Source organism: Talpa europaea, assembly GCF_964194135.1.
Source record: "Talpa europaea genome assembly, chromosome: 15".
NCBI classification, from domain to species: Eukaryota; Metazoa; Chordata; class Mammalia; order Eulipotyphla; family Talpidae; genus Talpa; species Talpa europaea.
The window spans coordinates 59,490,917-59,517,079 of NC_140083.1; the positions used below are offsets into that span (position 1 = coordinate 59,490,917).

General features: G+C 38.5%; 1 protein-coding gene across 1 annotated transcript; it reads right to left on the reverse strand.

Annotated features, from left to right (window-relative positions):
- Nucleotides 1-1,866: 1,866 nt before the first annotated feature.
- On the reverse strand, nt 1,867-21,265 carry MGST1 (microsomal glutathione S-transferase 1; the record flags this gene model as incomplete). Its single annotated transcript, XM_084254770.1, has 4 exons — nt 21,255-21,265; nt 15,346-15,504; nt 11,222-11,316; nt 1,867-2,113 (listed from the first exon to the last, which is right to left on the reverse strand). The coding sequence occupies exons 2-4, from the start codon at nt 15,469-15,471 to the stop codon at nt 1,867-1,869; spliced, it is 468 nt and encodes a 155-aa protein (XP_084110896.1). The 5' UTR covers nt 15,472-15,504; nt 21,255-21,265.
- Nucleotides 21,266-26,163: the final 4,898 nt, after the last annotated feature.

The following is a 26,163-nucleotide window of genomic DNA, read 5'->3' on the forward strand; positions in this document are numbered from 1 at the left end:
TGACTTATTTGTGCTTGTAGGTTTGTGTACTTATACATCTATTGTGAATTTTTTTTTTAAAGATTTATTTATTTATTTATACAAGCACTGGGTAGAGTCAGAAGCGCAGGAGGGTGAGAGAATTCACTAGAGCCAGAGGGGAGCAGAACAGGCAGACTGATGAAGTACACTGCTGAGGGGAGCAGCAGGGGGCAGGAGAGGTCTGCGTGCCATGTGGGACGGGGATGGAACTGGTGCTGCAGAGACCGCGGCAGCTTCGCAGCCCAGCGCTCAACCACTGCGCCACCAGGGGAGGCCCTATTGTGAATTTTTATGTTTACATATTCATGTTTTAATGTAGAAGCAAAATGAAGTATCACTGGATGTTTGGTCTAAGTCTGAGGAACATTCTCAATTTATTATTCCACATATGATTACAAAGGTGTAAAGATACCTTTACGATGATGGCCAATCTGGTGATACTATCTTCCTAAGTGGATCAAATTTTACATCACAATAATGTGGCATTCTGAGATTATATATTTATGATATACTGTAATGTGAAGGACACATGACCAAAAGTGGCTTATCTGAATCTAAGAATGAAAAGATAATAAATAAGACAAAGACAAGTCAAGGTCTGTGAACCAACCAACCCATACTCTTCAAAAAAAATGCCAATTATATAAAAGAAAAAAAATAACGAAAGAATGCTTCTGTTTTATTGAAAGCTGGGAATGATAGTAGAATGTAGTGTTGGTCTTTGTTTAATTTCTGGATCAAAACCAAAATAGTTATAAAAGATATTATTGGGAAAATTGGAGGAATTCAAGTAATGACTACATATTAAAAGTATTGCTGTATTACAATCAAAAAAGATAAATACATGCAGTTTGCAGCAACATGGATGGAGCTAGAAGGGATCATGCTCAGCGAATTAAGCCAGAAAGAAAAAGAAAAATACCAGATAGTCTCACTCATAGCAGGAATTTAGAAAATTTGAATAAGGGACCAGGAAAAAGACTAATTATAATAAAGTAAAAATCAAAATCAACAAGCAACTATAAACCAGAGACACACTATGGGGGTGGGGAGGGGTGCAGTGAGGGGAGGGAAGAGGAAGGATTAGGGTCAAAATAAGGGGGGAGGGTGCAATTGTATGGGAAATATAACCAAAATAAAAATGCATACATTGTGCAAAAATGAAAAATGATGTAAGAATTATATAAAATAAAATATTAAAAAAAAGGTATTGCTGTATTAATAGTAAATTATGGGGTATTAAAAATGGATTTTGGAGATTTGGAGATTATCTTGTTATAGGAGATCATATTGTAGTATTATGGAGTGAAATATCATGAGATCTGCAAACTTATTTCCAAACTGTTCAGAAAAATCATGGATTAAATGAGTTAAAACTAAGATGGCAAATTGTTAGCAATTGGTAAATCTAGGTGAAGATATGTAGACAGTCACTGAACTATTTTTCTACTTTTCCAAAACCTTTAAAAATAAAAGTTGGAAGAAATAAAACCAAATAAAATTATTCTTTAGATCCTTTATTTATATGCCCATTTCACCAATATTGAAATGTAGGCTTGGAATACATGAAATCATTCTTTTTATAGATTTAGAATGTGAAATTCTAAATGAATGTTACAAATCATAATAAAAATTTACAACACAGTATATAACAAAAGACTGAAGCATTTTAAATTTCTAGTGCACAAGAATAAAGGCTGTTGATGATATTAATATTCAAAATATATTTTCCCCAATTCTTAATTTCTCTGCTCCCCCTTACTTAAAATCTAAGAAAGTATTCACTATAAATTGAAAATAAAGAATTGTCAGAAAATAATTGGTTCATGAGTTGTAGGCTTCTCCTTACAGGTACAATTTATTCTTCAGCAAACTGTAAGCCATTGAAAGGGTCACTCCATATCCAACAAAAAAAGCCAAAGCTCTATTTGGCTGGGGGAGGGGTAACAAATACGAAATTGTGTGGTAGATCCTGGCTCCCACGAAGAGTCTGAAGTGGAGAACGGCTGTAGACAGATCCGGGCCACTCAGGGAGTACAGAAGGCCAATACCAAGGAATGGCACGATGTTTTCAAGATCATTCAGGTGAGCTCTGTGGAAGGAGATGAGAGTAAAACACTCATTTTAGAAAGTATCAGCAGAAACATATTCATTTCCCTTCTTCTAAAGCTAAATGTAAGAGTGAGTGGATCTTAAAAATGCACAGTAAGATTCATTTTATTTCTCTCAAATTGCTTTGCTTCCTTACTCACTTGGCTGTTATTTAGACTATCTCATTATTTTTGTTTCTTATTATTTTTAGTGTATCTTGACAAACAATAGATAAACCATTTACACTTCTAAGAATATCAAAACTACATCTATATAATGATACTCCATTTTTTTCTTCTAAAGTTCATACATTTATCAATTCAAAAATCCTTTTAGTTATGATCTTTCTAAGACTCTTTCTTCAGTTCTGCTAGTCTATGAAATGATTATGGAGACAATTCTAGCCCATTTACCCAAACCACTACATTGGCAAGATTTGATTCCCCTGCCGGCCAGGGAGATAACCACATGGCGCGGCAGACCTTTCCTGTCTCACCCACTGCTCCCCTCAGCAGTGTTTTTGGCCCATCTGCCTGTTCTGATCCCGGCTCTGTCTCTGGTGAATCCTCTCACCCCCCACGCCTCTGGCCTGTACCCCAGTTCTTGTATAAATAAATAAAAAATATTAAAAAAAAAGATTTAAATCAAGAACTACCAGTTTCTGAATAGAATCAAAAACAGAGTGTGTAAGTGTTCCTTGTCCCCTCTCAACAACACAAGGGCTCCTAAGAATCATGTTGTCCAAAAAGGAGACATTTACTAGTAGTTATTATTAGAGAAGAATCTACTCCAGTTATATGAAGGCATTTGCTTTGCTCCTCTGAATTGTTTAAGCAGAGGTATATCTCCACCTCCATCTTGGTCATGTTAGTTTTCTCCCTCACAACATTCTAAAAGGACAGAAATATGAATATTGGTTAAGAAAAGATAAAAGTGAGACACTGTGGAAAATAATACCCACCTGGAAGTCTACATTAAGCAACTGGCAAAAAGAATGCAGTGTTAAAACAGAAAAGAAAGGCAAGGGCATTAAGAGGTAAAAGCTTCCTGGGACCTCCACCATTGCTCAGGGGTTATGCTCATCACTATCACTGCCACAGACTGAGTTTGATTCCCAGCCAGGGAACTGACCCACATGGCACAGCAGACCTCTCCTGTCTCGCTCAATGCTCCCCTCAGCAGTGTATTTCAGTCAATCTGCCTGTTCTGTTTCCCACTCTGCTCCCCACTCTAGTGAATTGTCTCACCCCCTACACCTCTGGTTTATACCCTAGTTCTTATATACATAAATAAATAAAAATAAATCTTTAGGGGCCTCCCTGCTGGCACAAGGTGTTAAGATGCAACCTATGAAGCTATCCATAGCCACTGCAGCATGAGTTCGATCCCGGGCAAGGGAGCTACCCATATGGCACAGCAGATCTGTCCTGAGTGGCCTGCTGCTGCCCTCAGCAGTGGATTTCAGTCAATCTGCCTGTTCTGTTCTCCACTCTGTCTCTAGTGAATCCTCTCACCCCCACACCTCTGGCCTGTACCTCAGCTCTTGTATGCATAAATAAATTAAAAAAAATTAAACAAAACCTTAAGAAAAAGTGGCAAGAGCTTCCTGGGGGAAAAGGTTAGGAAAGTCAAGTTTTCCTTTAATCTTACTGAACCCACCATTTTTTCTAGCCACCCTCTCTCTATTCTATTTCTCCTTTCCAGTGCTCTCCCTTTCCTCCACCCCCAAAATGTTCTTACAGATAATACTCCTCATTGTCCTAATAAGGCATGTCATCAACCTACCCTCATCCTCTCTAAGTTAGTTGATTTAAAAGGTGGTCTTTCTAGAACCTGCCCTAGGCATACCTTACCTCATAAGCACCTGCTCTAGGTCAACATCACACATCCACTGTAAGCCTCTCTGCTCCAACCACAGCTCACCTGATAGTACAGCTTCCTTCACTTTTGTGCTATTTCTAGATGACTACTAATATCGGCTATTAGTGGATATCAGCCTTTATGTATGATGACATTTTTTACATGGATCTACCTCTCAGAACCAAGATTTTGTGTTCCCACTTTATCCTTTGGACAAATGCCTCTTGGCACAAGCTTGCGCTGCAGCATATCTCCCTTCCAGCTCTGCTCAGTGCTCATGGGGTTCAAGCCACACCTCCCTCCCTCAGATCAGAGCCACTGAGATCTCAGCATCAACCTGACCTGGATCAGAGTTACCAGGGTCCTTTGAGAATTGTCAAGAGTTGGCCAGCAGCAAAAGGAGTTTCACACTAGTCTTTTTCTGACTCCCTTATCCAGCCAGAATGCTTCGTTCTCAGCATAGAGTCTTATGTCCAAATGCCTAGAAGGAACTTTTCTAAATTGACATGATTTCTCCTCTCCAATTTCTCCTTCCATCTCCTACTAGCCTTCATGTTCTTCCTTCATGAAATATTCCTATATCTTAGGAAATTATATTTCAAACTGCACAAATTTAACCCTAGCGGGAAACTGCTTTACATCATTCTCTAATTACAACATGCTTTTGGAAACTCGGTCTTAAAGTTCATTTATAGCAGCATCTCAGTAGAACTGGTGACCGTGAGACACACCCAATCACCTCTCAAAAAATGATTTATTCATGCATTGGGGCTAGAAGGCTAGTCACCTACTTCAACTCCTAGCCCATGTTGCTGTCCCTTGGCACAATCCCCTGGGATTATCACCCAGTCTCCACTGAAGCGCTCAGTGAGGAGGTTGCTCTTCCTTTGCAGGCTGTGTATTCAAAATGTCTTTCTCTTCCCTCAATACGAAACCTAAGCCCTCAGTTATTTTCTTTGAATGGTTCCCTTTATTTCTCCAGCTGACCTGAATGCCTTACAACTTTCTTTTTATTGTGTTATACTGCATGGATATACTCTTGAATTCTTTCTAAAACAAGATGAGATAGGATTAAATAAACAGGCAAAATGCCTTTTAACCATCACTGATTTGTACCTGTCCAAAACTCAACTTACAATTATATATACTATTTTCAAGACATATTACCTTATGTCTTTAAATAATTGTCACAAATATGTATGTGTTAATTTTCTGAATATAGCATACCTGGAAGCATGCCTGTCATTTTATCTGTAGCCCCATTCAGTCCCTGGAATATGCTAATAGAAACATCTTTACCATTACATGCTGAAATAAGAAAAACGTATTAAAATGTCTAGATAAAAATAAAAAGAGATTCTGGAAAATACATCTCTTAAAAGAATCTCCAAAAGCAAGTTGCTACTAGGAACTTTTTTGATGAGTCCAGTAAGGACTCAAAAATTACAACAGGAAACCAGAACCCTTGTCTTTCTTGGCAACTCTTCCCTTGCCACACTGAGAAGCCGGTGTCGGATCACCAGGGGGCACTGTGCACACAATCACAGCATCTCAAGGACACCAACTCCTTTCACAGCAAAGGTCAATTGTTCTTACTGAAATGTTACTTATTTGTTCATAACTTGACTAGATCTGCTTATATAATGGCTTTCTCCTTGGGAAGAACTATCTCATGGACACAGGGTGGGTGGAATTAGGACACGAGAAAGGAGACGCTGGGAAGAATCTAAAATCCCAAAATAAAATATCTTTTGTTAAGCTTTCTCACATGGGACTTGAATCTCCTTTCAATCTTACAGGTAGTACTGAGGGTTAAAATGTTAACATTTTCAAGTCCTAGGCAATTTTATGACCACAGGGTTATGATTAGCATCATCTGGGATGCCTGCATAGGAGGCGATGCACAGAAAGGACAAGGCAAAGCTTTAAACTGCTTGATGTCTCTTTAATGGTTCTGGTAACCCAACAAAACTTTATTCATCTTTGCCAAATTCTAATGTTTTTCATTGTATTAAGACTTATGATTTCTCTTGTGATAGTGTTTGTAAATTTCACACTAAATTCTTTGTTTTAAACTATTTTAGATCCATATTATTGGCATAATTTTTAGCACTGGCTGATTTACTCAGTAGGACTGCCGCAAAAGCAAACATGTAACTAAGTGAAGCCAAAGTTAAAATAATATTCTATCTGCAGACTTCCTCTTAGAAGAAAAACATTCCTGCATGATAAATAAGTTGAAGTTAAATACTTTTGCATAAGTAAAGCATCTGAATTTAATTTTGGTACTGGCAGAGCAGAAGAGTCCACGAGGCAACAATCCATATAATGAAGTAACTCTGGGTATTACTTGAGGTGAAGAAGGCACAGTGCAACCTCCCAGTGGAAGGATGTGGAGGACACTGGCAGAGAACAAAGTCTATCACACAACTTGAACAGTTTGTGTTGACATAGTGTGAACACCTCTGCACCTCAATTTATTCAACTCTATTTCTAGTAATTTTTTTCAGTTGATTTGTCAAGGGACTCGAGAAAGAGGCTAAGTTTGCATGAGCCTAACAAAACTCTGCATGTTTGCAGAGTTTACAAACATGCACAAATAGGGGAACCCAGCTAGAGTTCAACTTGAGACTATATGCCATAAAGAAATCTACAGAAGTGTTAGGGTCACCTCAGATTTCTATAGGAGATAAAAAAGGGGTAATGCTGTTATCTAAATCCTAAAGAGATGAGAGAATCCAGATGACATTTGAATTATAGAAATAAAATTATTTTCCTCCAGTCTCCATTCCACTATCTATTCACACTCACCAAATTGGGGAAGTTACTCAAATATATGCTTGATGTTTTCTATATTAAATATTCATCAGAAAACTAAATATCTGTATGTTTAGTGTAGCTAAAACAATCTTGTCTACAGTTTCTTTAATTTTATGTAACTTTGCCTACTTTTTGAAATGTGCCTAACATGAATTGTATCATCTAGTTTGGATAAGCATCAGAAAATATTAGGTTAGAAGATGCAATATTATTTCGATTATTTTTTATTAGGAAAAGCTAACTAATGGATTGATAATAGAATATCAATAACAAAAAATTTAACGGTGGGAGTAGGGGGGAAAAGTCAACCAAGATGGAACATAGGAGGTTCCGGAATTCTAATCTTTCCAAAGATACACTGAATGCAGAGCTATTCATGGAGCAGTTACTTCTGAAAGAAATCCAGAAACTAGCTGAGCAACTCCTACGCAAAGAAACAGTCAATAAAACAAATAACCTACAATGAAAGGGGTAGGAAAGGTTGAGACACACTCCTGCTATAAATCCCAACTCCCGGCACAGTATCATAAAATTGGGAGGGAATTCTCAACTACCAGCTTCTCCCCAAAGAGCAGGGTTTGGATTCCATATTTAGTGCCCTAACATTTATGACTCCCATCTAAAGGACAGGCTTCCAAATCACCTAAGTCTGAAAGCTGAGGAGGATTGCATCAATGAGACCCACACGATTATAGTAAATACAAAAAGTTAACAGGTGCACAAGACTTGCTGTGGCCATGCACAGCACATAGAGAGCGGGCAATTTTGCCTACCAGTCTGTCCCTGAAAGGTGTCCGTCCATCTACATTTGAGACCTGCTGTCTGAGGGTAATGTTTCTAAACTAGCACACATGTAGGGCCTGGCTGCAGTGTACCCAGAAATGGAGAAACTGACATCTACCTTACCAACCATCTGTAGTCCATCCGAAGTCACTTGTATTTCCCTGGAAAAGGCTTGAATACACAGCTATAACCCAGATTTTTGCTAGCACCCTAACAAAGATTTTTGCTAGCACAGCTGTACCCCAGATGTTTGCGAGCACTCCCTGGATGTCCTAGATCTGATAGCAAACAGGGTTTCCATTCTCAAATCCCAAACAGCGGAGAAAAAAAAGGGGTTCTTAAATGGTTATCTCTCCAGGGCTTAGCACAGAGGAAACAGGCAAATTTGTCTATCTTCCAGTCTTTTCCTGAAAGGGATCCATTTGGACACTTTAAAAGCTGCTATATGAGAGTGGGTTTCCAATCGACACACATCTGGTGTCTGATTTTATCCCAGGGAGCAAGGAATCAACAGGACTTCCTTCTGTAGTAAATAAAGAAGCATTGTTAATGGGTGCAGGGGCACCCTCTCACAACAGCTACACATGTGAGCCCAGCACAGAGGGAACAGGTAAAAACACCCAAATCCTGGCTTCTCCCTGGAAGGGGATTTACTCTGTACTTTTCCAGCTGCTGTGTGAAGGTTCAGCTTCTGCTAGGTCTTGACTGCAATCCTCCCTTTCCATACAGATGGAAAGTAAAGATATGGAAAAAATATTTCATGCAAATGTAAGTCAAAAGCCAGCAGAATAGCTATACAGTTGACCCTTGAACAACACAGGTTTGAACTATGTGGGTCCATTTAGAAGAAATTTCTTGTAAATAGATCTTGTAAATATTTTCCCTTCCTTAAGATTTTCTTACTAAAATTTTCTTTTTTATACCTTATTTTAATATAAAAATAAAATATATAATACAGATAACAAAAAATATTTATTAATGGATTTCATGTTATCAGTAAGGCTTCAGGTAAACAGTGGGCTCTTAATAGCTAAGTTTTGGGGATTCAAAAATTTAGATGTGTAATTTTAACCAAACAGGGGGTCAGCACACGTAGCCTCCACATTGTTCAATGGCTAACTGTATTTATATTAAACAAAGCAGACTTTAAGGCAAATACTGTACCAAGAGTATGAAAAGATTGATAATAATAAAAGAGGGCATTTCCACAAAGGATATAACATCAGCAAATATTTATACATCCAATATAGGCGCATATGAATATATAAAGCAAATATTAACAGAACTGAAGGAGAAATAACAATAGGGACATCTATACCCCACTTTCAACGATGAACAGATCATCCAGAGAAAATCAACAGAGTACATTGGATTCAAACTACAAACCAGTCCAATGGACTTAACAGACATTTACAGTATTTCATGCAAAAGCAGCAGAATATACATTCTTCTCAAGCACATGAGGAACATGATCCAGGACAGACCAAAACAAGCCTTACTATATTTAAGACATTTGAAAATTATATCAAGCATCTATTCCAACCACAGCAGCATGAAATTTGAAAGCAATTTTAAGAAGAAAATTAGAAAATTCATAACTATGTGGAGATTAAACATCATGCTACCGAACATCCAATGGGTCAAATAATAAATCAGGAGAAATTAAAATATATCGTGAAACAAATGAGGACAGACACAACATTTAAAAACTACGGAATGCAACAAAAGCATTTCTAAAAGGCAAGTTTATAGTGACAAACCCTACATTAGAGAAAAAAGAATGATTTCAAATAAAAAACCTAATTTTATAACTCAAGGAAGTAGAAAAAGAACAGATGAAGGCTAACATTAGTAAAAGGAAGAAAATGGCAAATATTAAGAGAGTACTTAGATGAAATAGAGACCAAAGAGATAATAGAACAGATCAGGGAAACTAAGAGCTGGTTTTGCATTGTACAAAAAGGAAGAATGATGTAAAATAAAATTAACAAAATAAAAAATGTTTAAAAAATAAATTAAAAGAAAAGAAAAGAAAAACAAATTAGACAAACTTGCAGCTAGATTTGCCAGGAAAAAAAAAGAGAGAGAGAATTCAATAAAGTAGAATGGAGAAATCTAGCCAATACCACAGAAATATGAAGGCTCATTAGAGACAATATACAAATTAGAGGCAATATACAATATACAAATTAGAGGCAATATACAAATTGGGCAACCTAGAAGGAAAAGATAAATTCTTAAAAATGTACAACCTAGCAAGATCAATGATTAAGAAACAGAGTGTGAACAGATTATTATTAGAAAGAAGATTGAGAAGGTAATCAAAAAACTCCAACGACAAAAGTCCACGACCAGCTGGCTTCATTGGTGAGTTCCAACAAATATTTAAAGACTTAGTATCAATCTTTTCACCCTCTTGCAAAAAAAAAAAAAAAAGGATAGAGAGAGAAAAAAGAATATTTCCACATTTATTACCCTGATGCCAAAGCCACACAAGGCCACTATATGCACTAAATGAAAAGAAAATTACAGGTCATTATCCCTGATAATAGATATAAAACTTCTCAACAAAATATTTCCAAAGCAAATGCAACAGTTTAACCCATTGGGATTTGGAAAGAGATTGCATTAAGTCTGCAGATCAGTTTGGGAAGAACACTATATTGAGTGGAGAAAGAAATCTTGTCACTTGCTACAACCTGGGTGAACCTGGAGGGTATGATGCTAAGTGAAAAAACAGGAAAGAGAAAGACAAATACTATATAGTATCACATATCTAAGGCATCTAAAAAGGAAAAAATAAGTAAAACTCATAGATAAACAGCAGAAAAGTAGTCACCAGGGGCTAAGCATAGATGAAAGAGTATAAATTTCAATTATAAGAGGAATAAGGTCTGAGGATCTTAAGTGTAACGTGGCAACTACAGTTAGCACTGTACTGTATAACTGCTGAGCATAGAACTGAAATGTTCTCACCAAAAAAAAAAAAAAAAAGGTGGGGGTGTAAATACATGCAGTAATGGATGTCTTAATTAACTCCATGGGAGAATTATTTTATGATGTATATGTAAATCAAATCATATCTTACCATTTTGTCAATTATACCTCAGTAATGGTAAAAAATAATTTCTTTTTAATTTACATGACTTCATGACAAGGATTATGACATCAAGAACTAGGATCCAACATTCTTTAAAATAAGTATCTTAATTGTATTGATAAGAGGCTGTGTAGATTAATTTTCAGTACATTAAACATTATCTACAAGGAGAGAGAGGAGATACTTCCAAGTTCATATTTTGCATCTTATGCAAAAAAATACCTACTCTTAAACACTAGCTCTGGTGAAACATGACAAAATGACAAAATCTACCATTTACTTATCTGTGATTACTTATTATATATCGCTATACAGAACAAAATCACTAACCTCAACAAAATGCATGTAAAATATAGCCAAATGTAACAATATGTGCAATTGCAGCAAGAGTTGGAGACTTTTAGAGCCCTAATTTCTTATGATTATTAGGCGGACTAGGTAAGATAACTGACTTTTCTTTCGTCATCAAGACCCCAACATTCTCACTGAACTCCTTGTCCAAAATTGTTTGATGGAGAAAATAATTGCAGGTGATAGTGGGTTTACCTTCGTACACGTTCCACGCTGTCATCTGTCCGAAGGTACTTCTTGGCATTTTCTCCTTTGCCAAAGCTTGCACAGTCTTCTGGGTTGGCAAAAACCTATATCAAATACCAAGGGGCAAAAGTTATTTCAAATACTAAATAACACAGGGGCATATTACTTCACAAGTTATTTGCATTTTAATGGAAGAAATGCAGGCATTCAGATTGGTCTTTATGGAAAGAAAATTTGGAGCAATAGATCAAACACAGAAAGATAGGAGAGAATCTATAGTTTAAGCCTGAGTTTTTATTAGCAGTGTGAAATTTTAAAAGAGAGAAACATAAATCAGAATTTAAATTAAAACCAATCTATAAAAATGGTGAAAAGGAAAAAAAATGGAAAAAAAGGGCATAATTCCTAGTCACCACCGACTATTATGGTGGCAAGGTGGCAAGTTATCATAGTGATGATGATGCACTTTCCCTCCAGGGTATCAGCATTTCCAATCCATTAGCTCATCTGAAATTCTTACATTTTCTGCCAAGGATATAAGGGAATAGGCAAGAAACATAGGGGTGTAGGATATTATGGAAGAGACTAGAAGCATAGAGTGAAAGGCAGAAAATGTATTTAGTGCCTTGTTGTTACCTCTTTTCTTTTTCTGAATTAACTAAATCTTTGGGTTGAAGTGAAATGCAAGTGGTTATATTACTTTCCTTTAATACCATGTACTCAACTCGAGCAAATGGTCATGTATTCCTTCTTGCAATGACTGTGCTGTTTGAGATGATTTCTCATTCCTTGAAACTTAAAACATGTATTTAAAAAATATTTAAGTATGTTCCACTGATCAATAATCTAATGTAAATTGAACTACAAAATTGGCCTTAATGTAAGCTTAAAAATCTCAAAATAGGACCTCTCCTGGTGGCGCAGGCGGTTGAGCACAGCGCTGTGATGCTGTCCCAAGCCTCTGCAGTGCCAGTTCGATCCTGGCCAGCCGGCGAGGGTCCCACATGGCACGGCAGACCTCTCCTGTGCTGCCCGCTGCTCCCCTCAGCAGTGTATTTCATCAGTCTGCCTGTTCTGTTCGCCACTCTGTCTCTGGTGAATCCTCTCACCCTCCCACGCATCTGGTCTGTACCATGGTTCTTTTATGAATAAATAAATAAATCTTTTTAAAAAAATCTCAAAATAGTATATTTTTCTTAATATAAGCATTTATCCCAGATAAAGAAGTTGAGAAGACCTGATGGGTAGGGATGCGATTCTGCATGAGCTGTTGAGGTCAAGTGTGTCTCTCTTGTTCTCTAAATAAATGCCAGCACACACTAGATGCTCAATAAATATATTTTAATATGTAAATAAGTGTGTTACAGTGGCAAGTGTGCAAGATTTGGATATAAACCAAATCTTTGCATTTCAGCCTCACCCTTTAGTGATATATAATCTTGGGTAAGCTATTTAACCTCTCTGACTTTGAGTTCCTCATCTGTAAAATGGGGAGACTAATGCCAACTTACATGACAATTCTGGCAACTGTATAAAGTGATTCCATGATCTGGTGCACAGACAGCTTCATGGCTCGTAGCACGTCTCACCAGCACTCCACAATTTTGAATTAATTTCTTTTTAAAAAAGATTTATTTTTATTTATTTATGCAAGAACCAGGGTATAGGCCAGAGGTGAGGCAGGAGGTGGGGGGGAGCGTGTTGAGAGGATTCACCAGAGACAGAATGGGGAGCAGAACAGGTGGAACTACTGAAATACACTGCTAAGAAGAGAAGTGGGTGAGACAGGAGAGGTCTGCTGCGCCATGTGGGTTAGCTCCCTGGCTGAGGATTGAACTAATGCTGCAGTGCTGGTGTTAGCTAGATAGCGCTGACTTTAACCCCTGAGCCACCATGGAGGCCCTGAATTAATTTATTTTCTCATTCCTGCTCTCCTTGGTGCCACTGCTGTTTCCAGAGGACATAGTCTGCTGCTCTAATGCCTTGCCCCATTAGAGATTTAAATAAGTGAGTATATAGCTCGTTAAATAGATCTATCCTTGGGAAACAATTATACCTTAAGGGAGTAAAAAGGAAATATCTCAGGGAGGATTGTGACCTCCAATGTATGGAATTACATTGCTGAAAATCGTTGACCTGTACCCCTTCACTGTGTTATAAACCCTGTTGAGTACAAGGTATATCCTCCATAATCTTTCTACCACTTTCCACAGGCCTCTGTATTTTTTTTAAAGATTTATTTATTTATTTATTTATTATTTAAATATTTTATTTTATATAATTCTTACATCTTTTTTCATCTTTGCACAATGTATGCATTTTCATCCTGGTTATATTCCCCAAACAATTGCATCTCCCCCCTTATTTTGACTCTAGTCCTTCCTTTCCCCACCTCTCTCCCCCATAGGGTGTCTCTGGTTTATAGTTGCTTGTTGATTTTAATTTTTGCTTTTTATTGATTAGTCTTTTTCCTGATCTCTTATATAGGTTTTCTAAATTCCTGCTATGAGTCAAGAAAATGTGGTACATATACACAATGGAATATTACTCAGCAATCAAAAAGATAAACACATGCAGTTTGCAGCAACATGGATGGAGCTAGAAGGGATCATGCTCAGCGAAATAACTCAGAAAGATTTATTTATTTATTTATTTATTTATACAAGCACTGGGTACAGTCAGAAGCGCAGGAGGGTGAGAGAATTCACCAGAGCCAAAGCGGGGAACAGAACAGGCAGACTGACAAAATACACTGCTGAGGGGAGCAGTGTGTGGCAGGAGAGGTCCGAGCGCCATGTGGGATCCTCGCCCAGCAGCCGGGGATCGAACCAGCGCTGCGGAGGCTGCGGGCAGCTTCGCAACCCAGTGTTTAACCGCTGTGCCACGGGGGAGGTCCAGGCCTCTGTATTTTTAAAAACATCATTCTTACAATGCTGAGTAGAAACATTATCATTTTAAGGATTACATAAAATTCACATGCCTTGTGTCAATCATAAGAGACTCTATTATGGAAACAAACTTTAATTCTATCCCCAAAGGTACTATCTTTGACCTATCATAGAGTTGAACACACCAGCTAACTCTCTGGAAAATGACTACTTTTTAAACTCTAGTTGACAAGATTAAAAATCATAGTTTCCTTGAAAATGTTCATACTTTAGAAAACTCACATGCTAAGCAGCATGACAAAAAGGTAAAAACCACAAGAAAAAAAAAACATTTAGCAGTTTCAGGGAGAGAGCACCTCGTCCATAAATATATCAGATCCATCTGTACCAAATGACTACACATTTATTTGCAGCATTAAACAATATGTCACTGGGCTTCACCAAAAATAGTAAATTTAGTGGCATTTTTCACAATAGTCAAGTAGTCATGGAACAAACCCAAATGCCCAACAACAGATGACTGAATAAAGACATTGTAGAATATATATTGGATAGAATTACTCAACTACTGACCTCCTTGGGGACAAAATGGATTGATCTTGAGGTGATTATGCTAAGTGAAAGAAGTCAAAAAGTAAAAGACAATTACCAGCTAGTGGTACTCATTTGTGGAATAATAATTCTTAGATTCTGGGAAAAATATACTGGTTAGTAGAGGAGATGAGAGAGGAGGCACGAGGGGAGGGAGGGGTGTGCGCACTAGTGAAGGTGTGCACATATGGAGGTATGAAATTGTTATTTCAAAATTATCTAGATCTATAAACAATTAGCAAACCTATAAAAATAATAAAGGGAAAAGAAAATTGTCTCTCAGAATTCCAACTCTTTTTTTTTTTTAAGATTTATTTATTTATTTATAGAAGATTGATTGATTGATTGATTGATTTATACATGCACTGGGTACAGTCAGAAGCGCGGGAGGGTGAGAGAATTCACCAGAGCCAGAGCAGGGAGCAGAGCAGGCAGAAGGACCGAAGTACACTGCTGAGGGGAGCAGCGGGCGGCAGGAGAGGTCTGCGCGCCATGTGGGACCCTCCTCCGGTGGCCGGGGAGCAGCCAGGGATTGAACCGGCGCTGCAGAGGCAGCGGGCAGCTTCACAACCCAGCGCTCAACCGCTGCACCACCGGGGAGGCCCCAGAATTCCAACTCTTAAAAGTAAGAAAACACTGCATCATGTGTCTTACCTTTTTTGTCATTCTATAAAATGCAGTCGCAGTACTCATGAACATCATTTTTGAAAGGACTATCGTTGTATAGGAGGCAAAGGCCATGAACACTTCATTTTCCATTATCTGGGTGATGTCAGCCATTTTTGCAATGTTGGTCTGGGATCTTAAAAATGACTATAGACAAGATAGGAAAAAGTAGATACTATAAATAACCCAATAACTTGATAGCCACTTGGTAAGCTTATATTGCAGCATTAACCACACTATTCTTTAAAATAGCTTGGGCTATTTGCAGAAAAAAAAATGATCATTGAGATTTAGAACTTCAAAATAAATAGTATTATGTTTCTTCTAGTTGTATACCATTAACCTTGAAGACATCAAACAAGTATGGAGAGACAATGAAAACGTAAGGTCTGTTGCAAACAAAAATAAACAGGCAAAATGCTAAAATGCCATATTTTTGCATCAAGATGAGGCACAAATTGGACACACAAGACCAGAGTTGATGGAATTCTTTAGAAACATCAAAACTACATATTATACATCACAACACCACTAACATTGACTAGGAATGCCAGAGTGCTAAATTATGTCCTGCTTCAGAAACCTACGATTTGAATTCCAGTCCCAACACTTGACCATTAACCTTGGTTGAAAGATTTAGCCTCTCGAAGACTAAATGTCATCATAAGATGCAGTAGCTTCTCACTTATAGGATTGTTGTCAGGATTTAATTGACACAACATGTGGAATGTATTTAGTATAGCATGCGGCTCAGGAAAACCCTCATTAAAGTTTAGTTTACCGTTATCATGATCATCATTATCACCACGATCAGGCAACATTAATATTAACACAAGTGAAGAAGGAAAAGCAGGATAATGGGAACATAAATAACAGGCTGACAAATACAAGGTAAGAAATAGACATTTATGGTACGTTCATAAAAGGTATAAAGGAAGGATTAGCTTTATTAAATCCTTTAGGTTATTTTATATTGCACTGAATGTAACTGAGTCTGGAATTGAAATTATAACAGGACATGTTCTCAGGTGGAAAACTAAGGTTTATGAAGCAGATGGGAACTTAGAGTATAGCTTAAAATTTGAACCCCCCCCATGATCTGGTAGTTATTCTTTTTAATCATCTCCTATATTATCAGTCCTGCTCTCTGCTGCCTCTCTCTCTTCCACAGAAACACAAATCTTTTCTTGCACTCATGCTTAAGTGCTATTTAACTTGCTTAGTACAGAGTATTGTCTCTTCGAGGTGATGTCCATTCCTGCCTTTAAAACTCAATCTCTATAATGGGTGCAAAAGAAATCATGCTACATCCTCCCGAGTTCTCAGGTGTATGAGTAGTCGAAACAGCATCAAACAAATCAGCAAAAGAAAAACAATTTAACGACATACATATGGAGAATTTACATGGTTGTAGATTCTAAAGAATGATAAACATACCATAAGTACGTATCCTACATTTGGGACTTAGGGCATCAAGGAAAAAGAGGGGGAAACATTACGTGACAGACAAGGAGCAGGTGACCTCAGACTTACACTGAGCGTAAAGATGAAATTCTTAGAGAGAGCATGTTTACTGACAAACCTAGATTTGGTTAAGATTCCCAAAGTAGGTCATAAAAGGGGGAGCAGTGATTGCTTTTTCTATTGGAAAAAGGGGCAGAAGCTTAGGAAGTGATGATTTCTTCCATTAGGGAAGGGCAAAAAAGTTAGGCAAGGGCAGAAGCTTCTTCTAACCTTCAGGCCCTTGCTGCTCCCAACAATATGATTCTTTAAGTAAAAGAAATAGCACCCTACTCCTTACAACACCCCCACACCCCATACACCTGGGACCTTGATTGACCTCTAGATACCAAACCAAGGTAACAAGAGGTCTACACTGGGCCTATTGAGAAAAGTTTGGTGGGGATGGAGGGGACTGACCCCACACCTGCATGCAATCTTATTAAACTGATATCTATCAAACTGTGATCATTTTATCCATCTACCTGTAATCCATAAATTTATATATTTTTCTGCACTGTTACTGGTCATATAGCTGTCTACGTGTTGAATATTATCTAAATCACATATGTACATATATATTAATTTCATGAGTTAAATATGTGTCCAAATATGTACTTTATATGCACTGCCTTACATAGTCTTCATAATGCTAACATCATGATTCTCACCACCATGTTCAGTTTACAAATGGAAAAAAAAAGGAATTAGAGAGGTTAAGCAGTTCATCTGGGACAGAAACCTGAGTCTCTGACTCCACATCCTGTATACTCAGCACACTGCACTTTCTTTTTTCAAGATACTGCCGACTGCTTAATTCAGATTCATCTAACAGGGGCTGAAGGACCAGTGGCAATACTGGCACTCCTGATTTCTTCTAATTAAGCCAGACGGCGGGTATCATTATTCCCATTTTGCAGATAAAGACACCTAGGCTCCCTAAGTGACCCCTGTTTTAAAGGGTAGGCTAAAAATGCAATCCTTCACTTTAGGCAAATAGAAACTATATATTCTAGTTTTAAAAAACAAAACAAACACACATAACAAGTTAATCCACCTCGAGAATCAGGCGCCTTGAAAGCACAGCATGTTGGGTAAATTTTCAGAGCCAGGTAATACTTCTAAGAAGCTACTCTTCGTCTACCATTCAGAGGGGTGAAAGACTAAATAAATTGTACTATTCTTTTCAGCTCATGGAAAGTAATTAACTTAATAAAGGATTCCTTAGTCTTATGCTTCTGAACAGGGATTCGAAGAAACACAGTGGGGATGACAATAATAAAAAATTAAGAATCATTTATCAAGTTGGAAGTGTTACTATTTAGCAATTATTCTGAAACTAAAACAGTTTCTATGGGTATCTACTAATGTTCCCAGAATGAAATTAATTTAACAATGGAATAAATCCAAAGATTGTTTTTCTCTCGGTGAAAAATGAAAGCGTAGAAAATAAGAGGAAGCCTTCCAGATCTGTGGTGCGAACAAAACACAAAGATGTCAGCAACTGGAGGAAAGGGCAGTGGGAGGCTTTCTCTTTAAATGTGAACCACACATTGAAAGGGCATTTCACAAAGAGAGTTTCTCAACCACCAGGAATGTGGCTAAGCTCAAGCTTGTGGCTTGGGAGACGGGCCAAGGCTGATTCTCTGGTATCACACCCTCTAGTTCCAAGAAGCACCTCTCTGGGACCAACACTCCCAGCATAGCTGAAGGCCAGGAGAGGGGGAGTAAAAGTCAAGCATCAAAAATGAAAGTCATTTATGGAGTAAGGTGATGGTCTGGACTTGTTTTTTCCGCAAATGATTTGTTATTAAGTTGCCTTGAGCTTGCATGATAGCTGGGCACTGCAGTTAAAATAAAAATTACTGCCAGGAAAGATGGTCAGGGAAGAGGAAAACAGTAATAATTATCAAGAGGGCAGATTATTAGGGCATTTGAGGATTCCAGGAATGAGATAGAAACAATCTAAGCAAAGTAAGCAGAGAAAAACATAAAACTTGGTTAAGAATCATGGAAGAGAAAGTGTGACAGCGATGAATTATGTATGCACAATGTGTTGTTCCCTTTCTTGCCCATTGTCACCTGGCATGGAAGAGAATATCTCTGTCTATCTGGGCACAGTCCAGGGTTCAGTTCTTGCATGGGGAGGTAAATCCTTTTGCAAATAGCAAAGTCTGAGCATGTGCATTCTGCACTTGCCTGCAGGATCTCCCCCTGCCACTCAGAACTGCGATTTACCTGCTCTGGATCCTCAGTCACCTGTAAAACAAGGTAAATAATACCTATATCTCACAGGGTTCTTGCGAACATTCTTGTTAGCGTTACATGAGTAATGTGCAAAGTGGTTAGAAGAGCACTGGACTCAGGTACACTTAGAAGAATTGGGTAAATTAATAAGCTCCTACTTTGTCCTGTCCCAGCCACCCAGGATACAGTTTTAAGTTGTGAATAAAACATTTACATTGTTCTGAAAGTCTCTAAGGTAGTCAGCAAATATTATTTGTCTCTACCTTTAACAAATAAGCAAACTGAAGGTTGGGAAGGTAGAGTGAGTAATATGACCCAAATTCCCACTGAAGGGCCCAAGATTGGAAGCCAGTTTCCTCAAGTGTTTAGTATGTGGGTTAGTCACCATCAAGATTAAGAATTCCAGACAGCTCTGACCTTTTGGGGACCTTTTCCTGTCAAATTCCATTTCTATCTTTTGTCCCCCCTTCTCCCACCCAGCCCCCAGAGTACTATCACAGTCGAGGCTCATCAGAGGAACAGTCTTGTGCTCTTCACAGGCTTTTGGCCAAAAAGAGCAAAGTCCTCTTCTTTTTTTGTAATGGCAGCCTGTCTGTGTCAATATTGAAAAAAACAGAAAAAAAAAAATGGGCACATATCCTTAAGGCCATGACTCTGCAATTTTGCCTCTTTGGGAACCAACTCAAAGAAACCACAAGATAAAGAAGAGAGAGAAGCTCATACAAAAGTAGGAGCTTATTAATTTACTCAACCCTTCTAAGTGTACCTGAGTCCAGTGCTCTTCTAACTCTTTGCACATTACTCATGTAATGCTCACAAGAATGTTCGCAAGTACCCTGTGAGATATAGGTATTATTTACCTTGTTTTACAGGCGACTGAGGTTCCAGAGCAGGTAAATCGCAGTTCTGAGATTGTTTATATGTTCTAGAATATCCTGGCCACCTAAGACTGGGCCTCCTGTGCTTCAGAGCTCAGGGGCTGGGAGCAAACAGCTGGTGGCTCTGGGGGGTTGTGAGGTGAGGCAGTACTTAAAGGACTGTACTGACTTCCTCTTTCAGTTTCAGCGATTAAGAAACTCCACTCTAAAACACCGTTAAAAAAAAAAAAAAAAACTGTACTTAAACTGCCACAGAAAGCAACTTTCAAATTTCAATCAATTTACCATTTTAAAAAATGACCAAATATGATCAACATATACAGTCCAATTATTCTGGGAACAGTAGAGAACAGCAAAGCCCAATATCATCTGAGCTCCCAGGAACTGAAGCCCCAGGGGAGGCAAAAGGCACTTGGTATTGAGCTGCCCAGGGTCCTGGGGGCTCCAGGCTTGACCATTTAAGGCTGTTCCTGAGGGACCTGGGGAAGTTTTCAAGGCCCTACATCAGTGCAAGATTAGAGACCACTTGGCACTCATTTGGAGAGAAAGCAACCGAGAAAAGAGACACCAAAAGTGGCACTGGACTCTCAAGAGGCCTTGGGACTAGATCAAGGGGAAAAGGGAGACTGAAATGACCAGGGTATCTTCTCTCTGCTGCCCTGGCCCAGGGATAGCCAGAATATCTCCCAAATATTTAACTCCCAAAAGTTCCCTCGCTCCTTTACTTCTTCCAGGAGACTCCCCCCCCTCCTGACTAGGGAGCTGAGAACCTTCCAGAGAGTTTCATCCTTAGCTTTCCAGTCACTTGTCTAGAATAGTATCACAGGAGCGAGCGCTATCTTTCAGTAGGTACAAAGTCCACTCTGTCCAGGAAAGCAGAGCTGCTGAGGGATTTTACACCCTTGGGGTGAACAGAAGTGGCTTAAAGGAGAGACTTCATTTTGTCACACCATTTGCAGGCCCTCTTTCCTCCCCCTTCCCTCCCCTCAAAGTTCAAGGGTGCACACTCAGAGCAGAGGCCTTGAGAATCAAGAATGACTAATCATCCCTTAAACGTGAAAAGACACTCTCTCAAGTTTCTTTCCTGGAGTTTGCAATGGGAAAACTTAACCTGCAGAGGGGTGGACACAGGACTGCCTTTCAAAGGCGATCGACTGAAAAGCAAGCAAGCGTTGAAGTGAAAAGTTTCAGGGTGGCAGGGCTCTCTCCTACCCACACAGGGCTTCCCCCTCCCCCATCCGCCGCCCTCTGCAAACCCTCCCAGGCACTTACAGCGAGGCCGGCGAGCGGGAGCGAAGCTGCAAACTCGTCCTGAGCGCGGGTGGCGAGAGCTCCGCGGGGACTTTGACAGCGCGGCGGGCGGGGCGCGGGCCACGCCCCCCGGGCTCAAGTTCCATTTCTTCGCTTGGCGGAGGGGGGCTGGAAGCTGGACGCCCCACAGCCGCCAAGCCCCTCCCCTACATCGCCTGACCTCTCTCTTGAGCAACCGCCACCTACCAGTTGCCCTCTCCAACCCCTACTTTCTGGCGCTAGTCGAAGCTGCCCCTGCCTAAATGCTGCTTGATCTTTTCCGAGGTCCATGTTCGCCCTGGCTCTGGGTGTCTGCATCCTCCAACATTTCAGCTTGGAAGTGGGAAAAAAGGATGAGGCAGTTAACTTTAATGCAGCTGGAAGCAATTAAAAAAAAAATATCTTAATGTTGAAGTTTGAAAGCATTAAAAGCTTTAGAGAGAATTCAGATCTCTAGGGGGAAAAAACTGAAAGTCATTGATAAAATTACCTTCCATTGAGTATCTGTGACCCTTGACAGTTTGCTTCCTCACTTTTTCTCATGTTCACATACAAAATGGAGCTGGAGAGATGACACTGGATTAGTTCCTTACACAATCGGCTTAGAATGGTTTTGACAGGGCCTTGGGGGGGGGGGGGGGTGTGCTTTAGGAAGGCACTGTTCCTTCTAACGCAGCTGCCTAGATTAGACACGTGCCCAAGCTTCACGGTCCCTGCAATACTTATGGATTCAGTTTCTATAACTTTAAATAAAAATGTTTAAACATGTATGTTTCTCTTTTATGTTGTCCATGCGTGGTAATACTTCTTAAACATTTCCCACCCGCTCTCTGTGGTGTACTTGCTTTTGGTTTGGGTCCTAATTTTACTTCCTTCAGCAATGCCTCCAGGACTAGCTGTCTGGGATTGGATAGACAAATCCACTGTCTACCCAAAAAGGAAGAATTGTTAGTTTGTGCTAGGAAAAAGAAATGTATCACAAGCCTGATAAGAATTTCCACATACACATATCAGCAGGAAATTTGGAAAATCTGGCACCAGAGGACATTAGTGTTTCATTTTCACATCTGTATCTTTTGAAAACTACATTTATTCACTTATCTCAGTAAAGTACACTGGAATCCTGCCGTATCACTAACTGGGATAAGGAAGAATTTGAGATAAAAGACAATGAATGCCCACCAAAAGATTCTAGAACTTTGAGTATTTAAAAGACTTCATTCATTATGAAGTGATAGAGCTCAAATCTTATGGATAGCATTAGAGAAAGGTAAAGAGAACTACAATTTAAGTAATTTGATCTTTAGAATTTTAGTGAGTGGTTCTAAACATGTTTTTCATAAGAAAGGAGCACTTCATCCAAAGTTCTAATTATAAAATGTGCCCAAACTATTAAGTAATTAATGAATAAATACTGAGATTCTGCCATGAAAAAGCCATGAATTATTGCCTATCTGTTCTCTCTCTTTCTCTCTCTCTCTCCCCTCTCTCTCTAGATACACACACATCTATACATACCCCATCTTTAACATATTAGTACTTGATTGCAATGAATTTATTTTTAATTTTTTTAATTTACCACATTTACTTATTTTCTTCTTTTCAGTGGAAACAACTCCCAAAAGACCACTCTATGTTACAGTATAAACATCCAGGTACACTTACAAAATACTTCTGCCCCTTGAGCTCATTGAACTCTCATAGCATCCCTGTGCGGAAGGTATTGCATTCACAAGATTGTAATGAACTTAATTTAATAGGCATTTATAGAGATACCTACAAGGTACTGGAGTTGATGCTAAAATTTAAAACTAAAATAAATAACATCAAATAACTGTCCTTGAGGAGTCTGCAATTTAGTAAGCACAGGGACACAAAAAGTAAGAAGTTACACCTAAAGTCAAAAAAAATTCCAATGTAGAAAACAAAATTGGGCATGAATAGGGCACTAAGAAGAAAAGGGCTGTGAAAGAATTTATACTTTCTATTCAACTTTGTATTAGCAAGAGGCGCTGAGGTAAGTAAAGAAGACAAAGCATTATTATTCAGCTTGTTTTAGTTTAGGTAAAGGGAAGGTTTCAGGCTTACAATCTTTCCCCTCACTAACATTTTAAACCTCCAATGAAATCTTTCTGGGTAACTTGATCCAAGGTTCAGAGCAAGGAATTCCTTAGCAAATTTTAAATAATTTCAAAGATCATTGATTTGGAGTGGTGAGAATAAAGGTCAATCAGCAAAGAGTAGCTACAACAACAAAGAAAAGAGAGATCAAATCAGAAAGGTCTGGAAGAAAAAAGCATTACAAGTCTAGTATTTCTTACCTTTTAAAAAACACAAAGGAAATATATTAGAAAGTGTCACCATCAACAGTAAGCAAGGCTTCCCATAGGTGGGAAGGAAGTGGGGACATGGGTGTCCATCACTCTCAATTGTCTCAGATATTGGTTTTTCCCCTAAAATTGAAGAAGAGGTACAAAATCTAAAACTTGAGTGCATACCCTTCTTGGATATTTCAGGAAACATACTTGAGAACATGACTTAAAATTAGAGGAAGCAAAAAGTGAAATAAAAACTCACATTCTAAATTTATAAATTCTATTTTAGAATAATAATATATATATTTAAATGTCTACAAAATTGTTTATTTCTTCCAAAAACCCTACAAAGGAGTTCTTATTTCTCCTGCTTTATAGATGAATATTCTGAATCCAAAGTGGTTTGGAAGTTGCACTAACTTCTGAATTTGGTACCTACAGGAAGTAAAAGTACCTACAATGAGAGGGAAAAGACTAGAAAAAGATAAACTAGTGAATCTAATTAAGAGAAAATGGTAAGCATACAGGATGGACAAGTAGATAAAAAAAAACAGAAGAGGGCCTCCCCAGTGGCACAGTGGGTTGAGCGCCGCACTGTGAAGCTGTCTGCAGCCTTGGCAGTGTGGGTTCCATCCCAGCCAACTGGCGAGAATCCCACATGGTGCCACAGACCTCTCCTGTTGCACCTGCTGTTCCCCTCAGCAGTGTATTTCTGTCATCTGCCTGTTCTGTTCCCCACTCTGTCTCTGGTAAGTCCTCTCACCATCCCAAGCCTCTGGCCTGTACCCCAGCTCTTGTATATATTTAAATAAATCTTTAAAAAAATTAAAAAACAAAAAACAAAACAAAACAAAAAACAGAAGAGTTGAGATATGGAATCACACTTGATTGGTCAATTATATTCAAGAGAGGTATCAAGGTAATTCAGTGGAGAAAGGCAAGTTTTCAACGAATGGAAATGGAACAACTGGATACCCATAATCAAGAAAATGTACTTCAATCCTTTGTTCACACGGTATGCCAAAATTAATTCAAGATGGATGACAGACTAAAAGTCTAACATTGTAAATCTCCCAGAAGAAAACAAAGAAGAATGTCTTCATGACCTTGGAGTAGGCAAAGATTTCTTAGACTGGACAAAAAAACATCATTTTTAGAAAAGAAAAAAAACCTGACATATTGGACTTCCTGTAAATTACAGTGCTTTGCTCATCAAAAGACACCCCTAAAAAAATGGACAATGAAATGACTGGGAGAAAATTCTCAATACACTTATCTGACAAAGCACTTGCATGCAAAAGATATAAAAAATAACTATAACAATAATTAAGAGATAAAAATATACTGTTAAAAATTATGCAAGTGATTTGACAGACACTTCACAAAAGAAGCTATAAGAACGGTTAAGAAGCATTTGTAGGGCCTCCCCGGTGGTGCAACGGGTTGAGCGTTGTGAAGCTGTCTGCAACCTCTGCAGCGTGGGTTTGATTCCCGGCCTGCCAGGAAGATTCCCACATGGCATGGCAGACCTCCCCTCAGCAGTGTATTTCAGTCGTCTGCCTGTTCTGCTCCCCACTCTGTCTCTGGTGAATCCTCTCACCCCCCCCTCCCTGCACCTTTGGCCTGTACCCCAGCTCTTGTATAACAATAAATAAATCTTGAAAAAATTAGAAAAGAAGCATATGTAAAGGTGTTTAACATCATTTGTCTTCAGAGACCTAAATCAAAACCATAATGAGTTACTTCTCCCCAGACATTAAAACGGCAAGAGTGAAAAAGACAAAACTCAAATTGATGAGGGTCTGAGGCAAGTGGAATTTTCTTATGTTGCTTGTGAGAATATAAAATGCAACACCCACCCTAGGAAAACTGATAGTTTCTTATCAGAATAGACCTATGCTAGATTTCAACAATTCTACTCCAAGGTATTATTCAAGGGAATTGAGGACATATAAACACAAGAAGGAATGGTGAAGAATTTCTTCTCAGCTATATTTGTAATTGCCAAAAACTGGGAAAATCTAAATATCCTTCAGTAGAATAGAAAAACAAATTGTGGCATATTCATATAAAACTACTAAACAGATTCAGCATATGTGAAAAATAACATGGATGTACCTCAATACTATGTTGAATAAAAGAAACGAGGCAGAAAAGAGTACATACTGTGTGATTCCTTTTGAAAAGACATTCAAAAATAAGTAAAGCTAATCTGATAACAGCAATGAGAAAATCAGTGAAGACTGCTTGAAAAAGAGCTTAAGAAAACTTTCTAGAGCAATGGAAATGTTCAGGATATTGGTTACAGGAGAGTATACATTTCTCAAAACTTAGCAACCTGTACACTTAAAACCCACACATTTCACTGAATACAAATTATGCCTAATAAATTAATTTTTAAAATTCACAAACTATATGAGGCATGACAATGAGTTAGAACTAAAATAATGACTGACTTATCGCTACCAATTTCATGTCAATATTGGTTTGAAAGTATGGAAGGAAACCACAGGCAAACATGTCATAGAGGAGTTTGAAATACTAGATTATTTCTGTGTCTCTCCCTCTTCCAAGGA